General features: G+C 41.2%; 4 protein-coding genes across 8 annotated transcripts; 2 read left to right on the plus strand and 2 right to left on the minus strand.

Annotated features, from left to right (window-relative positions):
• Positions 1–16: 16 nt before the first annotated feature.
• On the minus strand, positions 17–3,898 carry TM9SF2 (transmembrane 9 superfamily protein member 2). Its single transcript, XM_002052159.4, has 5 exons — positions 3,496–3,898; positions 2,251–2,445; positions 1,211–2,196; positions 990–1,149; positions 17–909 (listed from the first exon to the last, which is right to left on the minus strand). Exons 1-5 carry the CDS (start codon positions 3,649–3,651, stop codon positions 406–408), a joined length of 2,001 nt encoding a protein of 666 aa, XP_002052195.2. The 5' UTR covers positions 3,652–3,898; the 3' UTR covers positions 17–405.
• Positions 3,899–4,069: 171 nt separating this feature from the next.
• Fs(2)Ket (Importin subunit beta Fs(2)Ket) lies at positions 4,070–11,792 on the plus strand. Of its 5 annotated transcripts, XM_015173262.3 has the most exons (9): positions 4,070–4,411; positions 4,527–4,713; positions 5,070–5,311; positions 5,627–6,655; positions 6,951–7,877; positions 7,945–8,401; positions 9,313–9,456; positions 10,511–10,664; positions 10,721–11,792. In XM_015173262.3, the coding sequence occupies exons 2-6, from the start codon at positions 4,656–4,658 to the stop codon at positions 8,341–8,343; spliced, it is 2,655 nt and encodes an 884-aa protein (XP_015028748.1). In that variant the 5' UTR covers positions 4,070–4,411; positions 4,527–4,655; the 3' UTR covers positions 8,344–8,401; positions 9,313–9,456; positions 10,511–10,664; positions 10,721–11,792. The 5 variants fall into 5 exon arrangements, with proteins under 5 accessions (XP_015028748.1, XP_070065538.1, XP_032294484.1 ...); XM_070209437.1 differs by having other exon boundaries at positions 4,070–4,463; positions 9,313–10,664; positions 10,721–11,047; XM_032438593.2 differs by having other exon boundaries at positions 9,313–10,664; positions 10,721–11,047.
• A 307-nt stretch (positions 11,793–12,099) lies between these two features.
• On the minus strand, positions 12,100–13,552 carry Amacr (Alpha-methylacyl-CoA racemase). The gene is made up of 2 exons (XM_002052157.4): positions 13,217–13,552; positions 12,100–13,162 (listed from the first exon to the last, which is right to left on the minus strand). Exons 1-2 carry the CDS (start codon positions 13,322–13,324, stop codon positions 12,143–12,145), a joined length of 1,128 nt encoding a protein of 375 aa, XP_002052193.1. The 5' UTR covers positions 13,325–13,552; the 3' UTR covers positions 12,100–12,142.
• Positions 13,553–15,214: 1,662 nt separating this feature from the next.
• On the plus strand, positions 15,215–17,256 carry Nepl9 (Neprilysin-like 9). Its single transcript, XM_002052156.4, has one exon. It carries the CDS (start codon positions 15,242–15,244, stop codon positions 17,192–17,194), a length of 1,953 nt encoding a protein of 650 aa, XP_002052192.2. The 5' UTR covers positions 15,215–15,241; the 3' UTR covers positions 17,195–17,256.
• Positions 17,257–17,801: the final 545 nt, after the last annotated feature.

Genomic DNA, 17,801 nt, shown 5'->3' on the forward strand with positions numbered 1-17,801 from the left:
TACAGGAGCGAGTTAATTTATTTGTTATGTATATATATTTGTTTTGTTAATTTTTCGGATTCATGTTTATATCGTAAATAGGACGTTACATTGAAAAGATTAAGCTTCATGCCAAAAATTTAATAGACTGTTTTTGAAACATGTTACCTACACGATTGATTTTCACCCTTTCTCGTACTTCTGGTTATACTTAACATTATTGCGCGCTTCGGTACTACAACATACTCACATATATTTATATACATTATGATGTATTATATGTATACTAAGTTCATTATAATAAACAGAAAACCGGCTGTTCACCCACAGCGCAGAAATCACACACATTAGGCTTAAGTGTAAATTGTGGCTAAACATGCAACACACACGGGCTCGCACATTTTTATAAATACTTGATTTATGCGCCTAATCGACCTTGACAACACTATAGATTTTTCTTATAAACCAGAAGCAAGCAAAGAAGCCAATTGTGCCAGTTAGCAAAAAGAAGAGGAATACCATTATAGCCGTATAGCCAAAGTAAAGGAACGTCGAAGCGCTATCCTTAATCGAGAGTTTTGTGACAAAGTAATGGCAACAATATATGAACAAATAAACGGCTGTGAAGCCCGAGGTCAAAAACGATCGCCACCACCAATGATAGTCTTCCGCGCATAGATGGAAATAGCAGAGCAAGATTGTTGTCTCCGAGCAAGTGATGATAAGTATGAGAAATACGAGAAAGAGAAATCCAAACATGTAGTACATCTGATTTGACCACAGCGAACTTAGTATAAAGAACAGCTGTATAAAGATGCAGCCGAACGGCAGAACGCCTCCCATAACAATGCCGGGAATAGGTTGCGTGTAGATTGACTGATCTGGTATTTGACGTGGAATTTGATTGGTACGCACTGGATGCTCCAATGACTGCAATATACAGAGCAAAGTTAAGAGCATTATTCACATCATCTACAAAAAACAGAAACGCGTTTTATATAGCCACTTACTCGCTTGCGAAAACCAAAATAGGCTCCAACAAAGGTCAACGGTACCGAGACTCCAAACCACAAAGCCAACAAGGCAATCAGTGTGCTAAAAGGCACAGCGCCAGAACTGCTCTCTCCCCAAAGCACCAGATTCATCACAAAGAACAGCGAGAATACGACTCTACGCAATAGAAAACCCTTTGTTAATTAAGGAAGTAATTAGCATATTAATTGCAACTCACCCGGGGCATACGATTGAAGTGAGGATGACGTTGCTCTTCCATTTGACACCGCCAAAGCTCTTATAGATTCGCGCTGAAACATACCCGGCGGGGGTTCCCAGCGACACAAACAAAACCATGGAGCAGGTCATCAAGGCGCCACGATTTGCAGGCGACAAAAATCCAAGGCAAGCAAAAGCCAAGGTAACCATTGACATGACCAATACCTGCACTCCGGAGCCAAGAAATACGGACAAGAGCATACCCTTACGTGGCGGCCGGAAAACATCACCATGCACTAGCTTCCAACCGAATTCCTCTTGTGCATCCTCGCCACTGTCCATTTGATTATATCGCGCGATATCCTTGTGCAGTGTGCGGAGCATTATCATCGCGACCATTCCACTCAGGAAGAGCACAATGACCAGGGAGTTTAGAATCGAGAACCATTGAATATTCGTATGTGGCATTGATTCCAGAATATAATCCCATCGCGAAGACCATTTGACCGCGTCGTTCTGCACGAATTTCACGCTGTACGTGTAAATGATCGACAGAAATTCGCTATTCTTAAGCGAACTTTCGCGTATGGCCAGCGGCTCAGTGCCCAGACAGTTTGGCTTATTTGGATCGGCGTGATTTAATGATTTCGGGGTTACTTTTACGGATATGATACGACCGCTGCTGCCGCCGAAGCCCATGCCCCAATCCTCCCGAGCGCCACTATGATAAGTTATCTCCAGATCCACGTGATTGAACGGATAATAGTGCAATGGCCGATTGTATATCGAATTAATGGGACAACCATCGCCATCTGTGCGTACCAAGCAGCCCATCGGAAAGCCAGTGCTGCAGTACTGTTTGCCCGTCTCAAGCTGATAACACCAAGTAACCGGCATATTGTCCACAATCCAATGATGCTGGTAATTAAGACTAATGCCCTTCTTAAGCACCATCATCCGTCGATCGCTTTCCGCACTGCCGCCAGTATAATTCTTGCGGCAAGCCTTAAATTACAAATAATTTAACGATAGCCATAGTTGGGTTTTATTTGCACTTACCACAGCGCATTCCACATCCTCCATAAATTGTATGTGGTAGGGACCAGGACGAATTCTCTCGCCAAACACCACTTGGCCTAGGTTCTCAACCGGGGAGTTCTCCTCTCTTCCAAGACAGAAATCGAAGTGATGGTACTCATAAGGAATGACAGATTCCTCGGTATTTAAGCGATTAACGTACAAAATGACATCCGACTGGAAAACATATTTGGATAAAATAGAAATTTTGTGCCTAATCGAAAAACTGTATGCCGCAGAAAATGATTATAAATAACAGTTTTATTATTCATCCAGGTACGTATATTATCTGACAAAGTAATACAATTACATTCCCAATATACAAAATAAATATGAGAACTCACAGAATGATTATTTGATTAATACTATCATATAAATTACGTATATTGATAGGATTTTACCAATATTCTAGAATCTTAGTAAGACTTGGTATTGCCAAGTTTAATTAAGTTTCCATCTAACAACTTAATTTTTCTACGATTATTTCTATGGCATTTATATGATAGTTTTATGATAGACATATGGTCAGAGAGAAGGATATGACTATATCGAATCGCTTGTCAATACAGATCAAGAATTTATATACACTACGGGATCGGAGGATCAAACACGTAAATTAATTTCCGATTGTTTCATACAAGAAAACATTTTCTACATTTTCCTATTTGAGTAGACAGACGATATATATATTTGAATACACATATATTTAATGATATATGATAAATTATACTGTTCGAAAGGGTATTAAAGTGCATGGGATTCCTAAAAAAGATAGATACGTTCTAAGTGCCGACTAGAATGAATAGTCTTATCGACATAGATTTATATTTACAGCTTTATGCGACACACTAATTGCGAAAAGAGAGATAAGATCTTCTTAAGACTTATGAGAAAAACATAGCTCTAATTTAGAGCACAGCGGAAACGTACGTCTTACAGCCAACTGTGCTAACATACTCCCTCCCTTATGTATGTATGTGTGCATGTGTGTATGTACTATGTAAGCAGTTCTAACATGCCAAACACTATGATCTACGTCAGCACGCCACCTACACAGTATACATACCACGAAGCAATATCAATCTCTGGGCGCGCTTATCACTGCTTCCGTTAGGGGGCCATACATAGTTGGCAGACCATTAACAATGGTCGAACCGATTTCTGGTGTTGCGAACACCAGAAACACACACACATACAGAGACGAATGAAACCAACACACACACTTACCTTGCACGTAGTTGACACATCCGATTTCTTGCAATAGTTAACCGGTGCCAGGCCAGGCAGATAGAAACCTTCGGAAATGGTGGACGTGTTAACAAATAACACCACTAGCATTATTAGAGAAGGGTCCATGGTGCAGCGGCACCGAGACGGCTTCATTCCTCTTTAATTGACAACTAAAAACGGACCCACAATTGCAGTCAGGTGGATGTGGAGCCAAAAAGTGTTTGAGTTAATGTTGATGTAATACCCGTTAACGGAATGATATCAATACGTGGGGCGACTACGCCAAATTCTCGATGATGTCTATTAAAGTCTCAGTTGGAGTTTAATTGTCAAATTTTGTTTCTTTTTTCGGCTTATGTCTGTCTGTCTAACAAACGTCAGCACTGTGCAATTGCAAAAGTGGCGTTGCCACTAGTCGGCCTGCCAACCTGAGCAACTGGCAGCAGAGTTGCTTTTTTAGTCAAATTTCTTTTTCGATACAACTTTTATTTAAAAGTAAAATCTGTGCGAATAAATGTAACCGTTCAATAAAAATGTAGTTTGTTTAAAACCGGGTAATCTATTTTTAAGTGTTTCTTATTGACGCGCATCAACTTTAAACTCAACTGACAGCTATGCCCAATCCGCGGGTTGCCACCTTGCAGAAAGATCGACGCGCAGCATTTTTCCATGTGGAGTCGAGAATTATTCAGAGCCGGCCTGCTTCTCTTTCTTTAACAATTCACGTTTTATCGAACATAAAAATTCTTGTTCCAAGTTAATTGCAGCTAAGCAAATTTAAGTTATATATTTAATCAAGTTGAGCGACAGTCGCTCTGGTCCCGCGTTTTTTGACAGTTGAAATAGCCAAAATCGAAATAGCAACACAGCATCAGCAACGCGCAGACAAAGGGGAAACAGACACGCATAGTGAGTAAGTATTAAAGCGAAAAAATCAATTATAGGACAAGGCGAATATATCCAAAGTGTGTATGTCGTATCGTCAATCTTACAAAGCATATTTTCATTTTCGTTTACCTATTTACCAGCTGCTCGGTATTGTCTATATTTACACATACATACGCACCATAGAAAGCTAAGCGATTACGAAAAATTTCCACACATTCGCGCCCTAACAGCTACGGCATTTACACGAAATCGAAAGTAAGAGCGCAAAAATGACTTCAGACATAACACGCCAACTAATTGTTATCTTGGAGAAGACGGTCTCACCAGGTGAGTGATAAAGATCCTTTAAGCATGTTTTTACATTCATTTTCATTCGATGCAAGCCACCTATAAAAAGCACCTAAGTTTTGTTGCTCAGGGCCAACCAGAAAGCCATTTTGTTATAGGCTTTGCTGCGGCGCAACGTCGACGGCAGTGACGCGTATGTTGCGCAGGGTTGCAATGTAGCATAAGCGTATGTTCAGTTGCTATACACAACAATTGCATACATATACATATGTGTGCATGACAAATATATATATATATATAATATGTACATATACACGTTTATTTAACTATATAGAAAAGAAAACATATTGTATATGGCTGAGCAACATAACCTCAAATTTGTTCACTTCTCACAGACAAAAATGAACTGCTCTCGGCAAAGAACTTCCTGGAACAGGCTGCCGCCAGCAACCTGCCGGAGTTTCTCAAAGCACTGTCTAAAATCCTTGTGGATACAACAAACAGCGCCGTGGCGCGCATGGCAGCTGGCCTTCAATTAAAGAATCATTTGACGAGCAAGGACGAGCAGATCAGTCAACAGTATCAGGAGCGCTGGCATCAGTTTCCCGAGGAAACGCGAGAGCTAATCAAAAACAATGTAAGTACGGATTATGCTTGTCATTCCAGCTATACTCATTTTTAAAGCCTTAAAGAGAATATTACAATTTTGTCAGAAGATGTCTTACATGTTTAAGGAGACAACTCCGATCCCATAGTGTATATATCTTTTATCATAATCAATAGCCAAGTTGATATAGTCTGTCTGTCTTCTACGCAAACTAATCTTAATATAAAGAAAACTTTCCATAGTCATAATCAGACGGAAGAACAGTTCTATTAGCGTTTGGCTAACATTGTCGCTGTTTGCATATATGCCACCCATTAATTAAAATCAATTTTTTTGTTGCTACAGATACTTGTCGCCTTAGGCACTGAGAATACGCGACCGTCTTGCGCGGCCCAATGCGTTGCTTATGTGGCTGTTATTGAGTTGCCCATCAATCGCTGGGGCATACTCATACAGACGCTGGTCAACAAAGTTGTTCATGAGGGCTCCAGCGAAATGCACCGAGAGGCTGCGCTTGAGGCAATCGGTTACATTTGCCAGGATATCCAATATGGTGTACTTGAAAACCAGTCCAATCAGGTGCTTACGGCCATCATACATGGAATGCGCAAGCAAGAGCCCAGCAACCATGTCAGATTGGCTGCAACGACGGCGCTGCACAACTCGCTCGAGTTTACCAAGGCCAATTTTGAAAAGGACATGGAACGAAACTTCATCATGGAGGTGGTGTGTGAGGCCACACAGTGCACAGACACACAGATTTGTGTTGCTGCCTTGCAGTGCTTAGTAAAGATCATGTCACTGTACTACCAATTTATGGAGCCCTACATGGCTCAGGCACTATTCCCTATAACCTTGGAGGCCATGAAGTCGGACAATGATGCAATCGCTCTCCAGGGAATTGAGTTCTGGTCGAATGTGAGCGATGAGGAAATCGATCTTGCCATCGAGAGCCAAGAGGCCACCGACCAGGGTCGGGCACCACCGCGTGTCTCTAAGCATTATGCACGAGGAGCTCTCCAGTTCTTGACGCCGGTCCTAGTTGAGAAGCTCACCAATCAAGACGAATGCGACGATGAAGACTCCTGGAGTCCGGCCAAGGCTTCCTCAGTATGTCTGATGCTGTTAGCCACCTGCTGCGAGGACGAAATTGTGCCGCATGTCTTGCCGTTTATCAAGGATAATATCGAATCGCCCAATTGGCGCTATCGCGATGCTGCAGTCATGACTTTTGGCTCAGTTCTCAATGGATTGGAAATTAACACGCTGAAACCACTTGTTGAGCAAGCGATGCCCACTCTGATACGCCTAATGTACGATTCCAGCGTCATAGTTCGCGACACCACGGCCTGGACTTTTGGCCGTATATGCGACGTAAGTAACGAACAATGTCACGATATTGAATCACTTTTGATTCCATAAGCATATATATATTATTGATCAATAACCGATCATGTGACAAAACTATAATTATTTTGTTGCATTGCTTTTCACGCACAAAATATGGCAAACACATTTCGCAGAATGTGATTAGTAGCATGCAATAATTTGTATTATTACAATATGTAGCTACCCTCGCTCCAATTAGAGATAGTTAATATTACTATGCATTTAATTTGCTTTTTAATAGCATATAATTACCTTTAAACTTACACCTCTTGCATTTCAGATTATTCCAGAAGCAGCCATCAACAAAACATATTTACAAACGTTGCTCGAGTGCTTCGTCAAGAGTCTTAAGTCGGAGCCGCGCGTGGCCGCAAATGTGTGCTGGGCTTTTATTGGTTTGTCAGATGCCGCCTACGAAGCTGCCGTCACCAATGAAGGCGACACACCTGAATCATATGCATTGTCGCCTTACTTTGAGTTCATTATCACACAGCTGTTGGAAGCCACCGATCGGTCAGATGGTGCTCAGGCCAATTTGCGGAGTGCTGCCTACGAGGCCTTAATGAACATGATTAAGAATTCACCTCTGGATTGCTACCTGGTCGTACAGCACACCACCATTGTTATCTTGGAACGTCTAAACCAGGTTATGCAGATGGAGAATCACATCAGCAACCACAGCGATCGCCGTCACTTTAATGACCTGCAGTCTCTGCTATGTGCTACGCTGCAGAGCGTTCTGCGAAAGGTGCGCGAAGAGGATGCTCCACAGATTTCGGACGCCATTATGACCGCACTCCTCACCATGTTTAGTTCAAGCGCAGGCAAATCAGGTGGTGTTCAAGAGGATGCCTTTTTGGCTGTCTCCACGCTGGTTGAGCTACTGGGCTTCCAATTTGTCAAATACATGCCAGCCTTTAAAGATTTCCTAATCATGGGACTAAAGAATCATCAAGAATACCAGGTTTGCTGTGCTTCCGTTGGACTAACTGGTGACATTTGTCGTGCCCTAAAGCATCTAATGGTGCCCTACTGCGATGAAATAATGTCCGTATTAATGAACGTTCTGTCCGAGCCGAACCTTCATCGCAGCGTAAAGCCGCAAATTCTATCTGCTTTTGGGGACATGGCGTTGAGCATTGGGAGCGAGTTTCTCAAGTATTTAAATGTAGTTTTGGATATGCTAAGGGCAGCTTCCAATTTGCAGGTAATATTGATCATAAACTGTTCCTTGTTTGACTGCAATTACATAATATATCTCTTTTTTTGGACAGGTGGATTCCACCAACTCTGACATGAGCGAATACATTAATGAACTACGGGAGAGTGTTCTAGAGGCCTACACCGGTATCATTCAAGGTCTTAAGGGAGTTGAACAAACGGCCAATCCGGATGTATTTCACATGGAACCTCATCTGGTACACATTATTGGCTTTATAAAGCGCATTGCACAAGAGGGTGAAGTCTCGGACTTGATGATGGCAAGTGTAGCCGGCTTCATTGGGGACTTATGCACTTCTTTCGGTCCACGTCTCTATCCGCTGCTGGATGATGTGATCATCACTCAGTTCCTGGCTGAAGGCAAACGTTCAAAGGGCCAACGTACCAAATTGTTATGTACATGGGCGGTCAAGGAGATCAAGAAGATTAACAGTCAGGTTATAGCCCAGTAATTTGGTCTTTTAGTTGTTAATATGTTCCCACCCCCAATGTATGTACGCAGCCAAACTGGTGAGTAATCCGCAGCAATTATTGCATTTAACATTCATTTAGCTATTTACACATTTTATTACAGTCCAGTCCGAATTCGAATTCGAAAATTCTATCTGCAAGTTTGTTTGTCCGATTTATTGTTGCTGTGCGACGCCTAAAGTTTAAGACAATTTTGTTTGTAAATTTAATTATAAGCCAAATCCTGCTATGATTACGATATTTATATTGTTATTTTTGTGTGAGACCATTAGTAAATTCGATATTTCCTAAGAAGCGTTATCAAAGTCCCATTACCAATTACATAGACTTTCTTTATAAGCATTATGACAACTTTACCAATTAAGCAGCCTGTTAGCACAACGATTCCTGTTATGACACAAACAGAACCCGATTTTATACATTGAAAAACAAAAAAAAAAAAAACTTAAAGAAACAAAACTACAAACGAAAAAGAACAACAAAAAACAAGAGTGCAAACAAGAAAAGTTATTCAAAATAATGTCCAAGTCTCTATTGAGTTGTTAATGTAAGAACAAAATCGGTAACAATATATAATTATATAACATAAAAACCAATACACCTAAAACTAACTAAAATACATAGCAATATTGGATAAAATTGTCTTATGGCTGCAAACATACATTTATAAGAATTATCAATGTAAAAAATCCAAAAGAAAATTGAATAAGCTGTGGAAATGAAACTCTTAGTTATATATAGAGAAGCATGTATGTTCACGTGCAACTATGAGTTTCGCTCACACAAACGCTTATATGCGTATGTATATGTGTATGTATGAATGTGTGTGAGTGTGCGTGTGTGTGTGAGTGTGCTTATGTGTACGACTGCGATTAAATGTAATACTTGTGAGCAGTGTGTGAAAAATGTATATGAATGCTTTATTAATTACTACCAATCTCCACGTCTAGTTGCAGTGTGAATCTGAGGTATGTGGATGTCTGAACTGAAACTATATATGGTTTGTGATTGAAGTGCTATTAAGGAGAGAACCCACTCCTTATATGAAACTTCAAATGCGCGCGTGTGTGGCGTGTTGTGTGATATTACTAAATGTAAGTTTTTTCTAGAGATCAGTAAGCGAACTTCAAACATAAAACGAATGACTTTAGCTATAAGCAAATTTCAAAGTGGACGATGTACCAAAATTAAATTGATAAACACCAAAAAAAAAAAAGAGAAAAGATTTTAAACGGACGCCAATTCAATATACAAACTGAATAAATCCCAATTTTTGAAAAATATAAAAGGGAAGAAACCACAAAACAAACAATTATTCTTACAACATGAAATTGTCATTGATTCAATATTCATAGTAGCGCCTAATTATTTGCAATTAATTTTAAATACAAAAACAATATGCAAAAATATGAAACAAAACGAATACAGTAACAACCAAACAACTACCTGCAGCGTCATATTGTATTGTATATATATATAGTTAGACAAACTAACTAACAACTAAACTAAACTAACGAAAACGGACCAGGGTAACACTACAGTACTTCACTTTACATACTACATATATACATTACATAGAAATAAAAAGACAACAGAATAGGACTGTTTAGGACGTAACCAAAAACACGACGCTTGTTTATTAAAATGATTGAAATCATTTTTATCTTTCATCACGCTCACATGTACATACTTATGAGGACTATACAAGAACGAAATCGATTCGGACATACGAACATTTACACAATATACGAAGAACATAATTGAAACAAGAAGAAATCCTAACAAAATTAAATGTTAACAAGGAATCCCGTTTAAAATCTTTTGAGAATTCTCTGCACCCTATCAAAATGTAAGAATATCTTTCGGGAACCTTAAAGAAAAGTAAATTCCGAAATATATTCGAAAACAAATTTAGTTTCTGCTTTGACAAAGCTAATGCCATTTGATTTAATTGCGAGTCTTATTTGTTCTTAAGTACATACAAAAAGTATATTATATTCACGATTGGCATTAGATTAAATCAAATTATCACACAGCCGTCCAAAAGTCAAAGTTCAGTTTTTTTTTTTTTGCTTCTTTCCAAATAATGCATACATCCATTTATATTTGAATACACAACAATTTGAATTGCCAAAATAATTATATTAGTATTACTACCTTCAAATGTAACTACGGATGGCGGATGATTTGTTAATGTAACTCTGCCGCTTCAATCCCCGGATTAAACATCGTGTATGAGAACTATGTTTGAGAGCTAACGCGCCCCAATGGAACTTGGAGGTTTATTGGATACAGTGTGAACGTAAGTATATAAATACTATTCGAAAAACTAAAATTAATTAAACATCTTTATTCCAGACGTAATTTTTGATGATTGATGAACTTGTGCGCTAGTGTGATGATTAAATATGACAAATGATGTATTGTAAAGTTAAGCGTGTCTGAAAGTGATGCAGAGAAATTTTCTGAATGAAATATTACGAATCCCTTGAGAGCTGATCTTGCACAAATTTTACACATATAGATAAATATTGTAAACGAAGTCTGCTAACTAATGCATATGTATTCCTGTGTGCGATACTTTGACTGATATATTGTGTGCATGTGTGTGTGGGTGAAAGTGTGTGACTGTTAATATCATTCCAGGTTCACAAAATGAATTAAAAACTGAAAAATGTAATGAAACGTTTGTCGGTCTGCTTTTGTTATTAAATTATTTAGCATAACTTACCAATAATAATAATATATAAGTTATGCTTAATAAACAATCGGTTGACACAGGAGCATTAGGGACACACCTTAGCGTGTTCAGTGCATTTAACCGGAAGCGTGATGTGAATGTGAGGGCGTGATTGCATATGCACGTATGTATGAATATGTATATTATAGATGTATGGCTGGATGTGTGTGCGTGTGAGTGTGTGGATGTGTGTGTGTGTGTGTGTGTGTGTGTGTGAATCATTGAGTAAAGCACCACGCGCAGCGCAGAGCAATATAAAGAAATTGTATTTTGCAATGGAAAGCAAAACGATTGCTAATATTAAAAATGTTTAGATGAAAACGAAAAATGACATTGATTGAGATAAAAAACAAATTGAAAACGAAACATATGGTACTGATTTTATACTGAGAACTGAGACTTTCTACTTATACAATACATAAATACTTACAACTACATAAGGACTATCATTAATTACTTTACGCGGGACGTACGATACAAACTAACGGCAAAATAGTCAAATTTACGCAACACCAACATATTAATTAATAAATGTATGTATGCCAATTGTGTGTACACATACATATAATGAATGTACGCATATATGCAGCAAAAAGGTTACGCTGACGCGCGGTGCTTTAGAATATCAAATTATGAGTAAAAAAAAAAAAAAACTTTAGTGTGTATCTCTTTTTGTTTAATTTACTTAAAGCGTGTACGAGTTGTTTGGCATGCGTGAAGAGTGTGCGTTATGAATGCAATCCGAAAATAAGCTACTCGCGTTCTGTTTAAGTTGTTCTTTGATCAAATGGTTTGCAAAGCCATAATCTGATTTTTCGAACAGCGTAGATGTGAAACTAATTTGTTAAGGTTGCACCTAATGTAGGGTTACTCGTCCGCTTTAACGAAATGTATGTATAAAATGCGGCTTAAAAATAAGCAATGTATGACTGATAGTTTGTACGTGATGGAATAAGAAATTGTAATTGTGTTTGTGTGCAAGGAAAAAATAAAAGTATTTTGAATGCAAGAAAACAAAAGATCACTTTTTATTTCGAATCCTACAGTTTTGGTTTAATCGGCAACGACAACACGCCATCCTCTTGCAGTCGACGCAGTTGCTCAGGCTTTATATCCAGCTCATCCAGCAGGGACTGTACATCCATTTGCACGTTTCGTCGTAATTTGCCGGGCGTACGGCTTAAACGGGGAGCTGGACGGGGCGCCAGAATGTCGTCGACACGCTCAAATGACTGGCGCTCTGCGTTGTGACCATGCTCCTGGACTTTCTGCCAATCCACTACGGGGTAGACACACGCGTCTACGTCTTCAAATATCGCTGACCATTCGGCTTGGGATTTTGTCAGAAATGTATCCGTTAATAGCTGCCTGCCAAGGATTTGGTGTTCTTCTCCGTACTGGGACAGCTCCTGAGGCAATTGTAATCGATCTTTAAGCAGCTCGAAGAACTGAGGCTCTAATGCGGCTACGGACATAAAAAGACCATCTTTTGTTTTATACGTGTCATAGAAATAGGCGCCACCATCTAGCAGATTGGCTCCACGCTGTTGATTCTGATTCCATATGCTGAGCCCCCTGGACATAAATAACCAGCTGGCCACGTATGCAGCGCCGTCCACCATCGCTGCATCCACCACCTGGCCAAGACCTGACCTATGGCGCTCCAGCAATGCCACACATATGCCCAATGCACACATAACGCTTCCGCCTGCAAAATCAGCCAAGAGATTGATGGGCGCCGTTGGCTTCTCATGCTCCCGGCCCAGCATCGATAGCACGCCAGATACTGCTGCATAATTGAGATCATGGCCAGCCCGAGCTGCTAGGCGGCCCTTCTGTCCAAATCCCGTTAGGCGCGCATAGATTAAGCGCGGATTATCTGTGCATAGTTGTCCAGGGCCCAAATTAAGCTTCTCCATGACTCCGGGACGAAATGGTTCAACTATCACGTCATATTTCTTGGCCAATTGCTGTACAAGCCGCTGCCCCGCAGCCTTTTTTAGGTCAACGGCCAGAGTGCGTTTACCATGATACAGTACATCCAAGGGATTGTCTAGTACCTACAAATAATCTCAGTACTTTTATACTTTCTAACAATTCTACTTCGCATTTACCTTGTCAATGCGCGTAACGCTGGCGCCAAAATCGGCGAGTATTTTGCCACACAATGGGCCTGGAGCGAGTCCCACAAACTCTAAAACCTTAACGCCTCTTAATGGCATCAGGAAAACCTTAGACTGAATCGAAATGATGCACTTTGTCCGATAGGAATACCAACGCGCGGGGGCCCAAAGTACATATCAATGTTGTGTGTTCATCAACAGGCCAAAGATAACATCTGGTATTAAAATACCATAATAAAGCATGTTAACAGAGGCATGCATAAGGTGTGTGTGTGTGTGCGTTAATGTTAAACTCGCGCAAAGCTCGACAAACTGTTTATGTTATGTGTTCATATTTTGCATTAAAAACATTCACAGTGAGTACATAAAGTATGGTAAAATTAAATAGAGATGAGCGATATCTACGCAACCGTTACAAGTATTTAAATGTAGCACGTTACTTCTGTTATGAATTTAAAATTGAAAAATTATTTTAAACACATCGCTATTAAAACTTAAAGACCGTCCTATCTTAATTTATTACTTTTTGAAAACTGAATGAAAACTCAGAAACTGAGTTTTGCCATAATTTGACAATTATTTAAAAGTAAATATATTTGACTTTTAAAAATAATTCGTTTGCTTTGTTCCCGCCCATTGCTGTTTAAAATTGTTCAACACTAAATCCAAGCAGTGTTTCAGCTTTGGACCGAACTAGAAGTTCGTTAGATCTTTAAATGAGCATGATTACAATGAAATTTGTTTTTTTAATTTATTTGATTAGAACTTAAACTTAATAATATAAAATTACAAATTGGGAAAACATGCATTATTCCTGAGACAAAGTATGAAGATGCTTATCAAACAATCCTCTATCGGCCCCAGAGAGTATTTGGCGTATTTGAAGCTTGATGATATTTCTGGTCTGGGGTGGGTATCTTTTCAGCTTATATTCCAAATATTTCAGATATTGAGCAGTTTCATCGCCACAAGCATTTTTGATGGAATTGTCCGGCTGTGGTGAGTCCCCTTTGTCGTCCAGAGCCCCATTGTCATTGCTTTTCTCCATTGTCGAAGTTTTTCTCCTGAAAATCGGTAAAATTAAGAACACATTGATTAACAATAATTTTCTTGGGTTCTTAAATTATAATTTCTTACAGTATTTTTTCCACAACACAACGAACATTTATTTTAGTGACAGTAAAAGGAAATTGACTAAAGCGCCGAGGCCTACTTTTTTTTATAAGAAAATTTTAGCTATGCGTTCGATTCAAACGCAAAAGCCTACTGATTAAATTAAAAATGATATAGATATGCATAATTATTAATGATTTAACAAGTTAAGAAAATAAAAAAAAAATGTTGTGTAGCCTGAACCTATTTAAGATGGGTAAAGAGATATACTACCTTAGTGAGAGTAGTAGTATATATACTACTAGTGAAAGTATGAATCATAGCAGGAATCATGCTATATATTCTTGGTCTGCACAAATCTGTCTGACCTTCGGTCCGTACGTATGAATGCCTCGATCACAGAACTAATCGTTGGCTTCTGAGCTAAAGGGAGTCCGCTGTTGATGGATTTTTGAGTGTTCTTCAGAATAATTATTTATTCCTTTGCCAAAACATTAAACCTCAATTTGTTTTATATGTGGCTGCTAATATAATTCAGTTTTTTTTCCGCGTAAATCCGATGGCAATAAGTTCGTTCGGTTGATGGGGGCGCGAGCTCGCACTTGAGAGATGGGATATATTTTTCTGAAGTTTTGTGCTTATTGCATATTCAAAATGATTCATTTGAGCTGAGGAAGAGAGCTACAAACTGTTGGAAAAGCTTGCGTTCATTTCGCATGAGCGCAAATCTTTAAGGTCAAGGCGGCACAGTGAAGCATCCGCTATCAATTGTTTAGAGAACTGCGCAATCTACCCCAGCCCTCTGTTCTACACAGTATGTGCAGCTTATCAGCTGCGAGCTGCCTCCAGCTTAGACTTAGAATCGACTTGGCGTAGTTCTCGCGAAATAAGCCAAGCGAACGGATGGGCAAAATGCTCTGGCAATGGCAGCTGCCAGTGCTGCTGACAGCCATACGGCTGGTGCATGCGGAAACGGCGACCACTGCAGATGGGAGCAACGGGGAATCCGAGTCGGCACTGTTTTTTACTCGATTGTACAAGCGCAATCTGCAGCAGATGGTGGAGCTGAGAAATGTTAGCGCCGAGCCGTGTGCGGATTTCTATGCGCATGCGTGTGGCAACTTTGGGCAGCTGGCACTGGCTCCGGATCCAGATGATGCAGTGCCTCCATTTCTGTATAACATGCAGGATCGCATGCAATTTTTTCAATCGCAACATGTCAACTTCCAAACGTTGCCGGGCAAATTGTTGGCACAACTCTACGTGGAGTGCAAGGCGCGGGGGGAGCAGCATGTGTTGAGCCGCCAGGTAGCTGCCACACACTGGGAGCGCATGCTGCAGCAGCTGCCGTTTTTGGCTGCTCATGGAGAGACTCTGTCGAGCTGGCCCTTTCTGCAACATCAATGGCAACGCAGGCAGCTGGCTGAAGAGCTCAATTGGATACATTTGGCAGCGCAGCTGGCGGCGCACGGTCTGCCCACCTTACTGCATGTATATTTTGCCGAGCAGACCATCTATGTGGCGCCTATGCAGGAGCAGCCGTGTCCCAGCCTGCGTGGATTTCAGGAGAGCATGTCGACCGTGCTGGCCGGACGTCATCCGCAGGTGGCGCACATTGTGGCGCACGAGATGCGCGTGCTGTGCCGTGGCCTGCGCGGCGAGCTGCCGCTGGTCAGCAGCTTGACCGAGCCGAACAGAGGCGCCCAGAGCACGACTGCAGCTGGACAGGAGCAACTGCAGCTGGATGACAACACAATGGACTACTTTCAGGCCTTCTTTGGACTGCTCAATTTCACGGAACACCAGCTGGCAACGGCGCGCAAGCTGCCGCTGAATGTGGAGCGCATTACCCATGCCTGGCAGGTGCTGCGCCACACGGAACCGCGCATCGTCTACAACTATGTGCTGTGGCAGGCGCAGCAACATTTGGCTTACGAGGATTGCTTTCAGCTGACAGCGGAGTTTGAGCGTCTGCTCCACGCCGAGTACTGGCAATGGCATGTGCTGACCCCGCAGCTGACTCGGGATGTCGCCTTGGCCATGTACCAGCTGCACACCACACGCTTCCAGCAGCGCCGGCGCGCCACTCTCAGCCGTCGCGACTGGTATGGACACCTGCTGCCGGCGGCCGTGGAGCGCCGCGAGCTGCAGGTATCACGCCTGCTGCAGCTTCACGCCCAACGCTATCTCAATATCAGCGAGTTGACGCTGCATTACGGCCAGGTGCGATTCAGGCCGGATTGCTTTTATGGCAATCTTCTAGAGCTGCGACGCGCTCAACTGCGGCATGCCTTTGAGTCGCCCTATGTGGATGAGGAGGATGAGCAGCAATCGGCCTATTTCCTGCGCCATTTTCTGCACTTTGTGCTGCTCTCGCTGCATCGCCCCATGTACCATTATTATGCCACGCAGGGCCTGGAGCTGTGGCGTCAGTCGCGCCTGCTGCAGGACACCGATGGCTACTATACCGCACTGGACTGCCTGGAGCGGCAAACGCAGCAGCTCTACGATGCCCAACTGGCGGCCATCTATCGCCCACTTAGCTCTCATGAAGTGGCCGACGTATTTCATTTCCATCGATCGTTCCAGGCCGCGCTCCGGGACTATCGCTTCTGGTTGCAGGGCGAGCGTTTCACCTTTGCCGAGCAGTTTGTCCTACAACACTTTGGATTGGATGAGCATCGTGTACTTTTCTATGCGGTCGCTCAGCAGTTGTGCAATCGCCAGGATGAGATATTTGCGGCGCAACTGAATCGCGGCTATATGAACCTGCCTGAGTTCCAGACCGCTTTCAAATGTGCGCCAGAGTCGCAAATGAATCCCCCCGCCAAGTGTATGCTTAACAGATGTGAATAATGGAAAGCCATTAAGAATAATATATAAACAGATCCACATAATATAATTATATTAGCCGATAAGTTGTAATGTGTTCTAGCTTGACAATGCAATGCTTGAGATTTTCTTTCGACTAAATATTTAATTTAATATCCTCTATTAAGGGTATTAAGGATCGGTTGAGAACACACTCTATTCTATTCGATTAAGCATTATTGTGATATCGGATCTATTACCTACAGTTGTGCGTACAAATGATTGCATTGCGCATGCGCAGCTCGCTCTGTTAACACTTTGCATAATGCATTTTGCAAGCAGTGCACGTATGTTAAGTTTACATCTCTAACATAAGCAGTTCCAACTCTAAATATTAGGCTGTGCCTTGTAATAGTGTATGGCCGAAGCAGTGCACTCACCTCAGATAACAGATTTTTTTGTTATTGCAGCCAAGCAGTGCCAAAGTTAAATTTAAAAATATTCTGTTAGGAAACTAGTCTCTGTATGTTAATGGAAGGGTTTAAAGTGAAGGTGTTTAAAAACAGAATGGAAATTGCTTGAGGTAATGCGACAGTTGGCATAAAGTCTTAATAATATAATATAATAATTAAAAAAATTCAGTTTAGAGGTA

Source organism: Drosophila virilis, chromosome 4 (genome assembly GCF_030788295.1).
Source record: "Drosophila virilis strain 15010-1051.87 chromosome 4, Dvir_AGI_RSII-ME, whole genome shotgun sequence".
Classification (NCBI taxonomy): Eukaryota; Metazoa; Arthropoda; class Insecta; order Diptera; family Drosophilidae; genus Drosophila; species Drosophila virilis.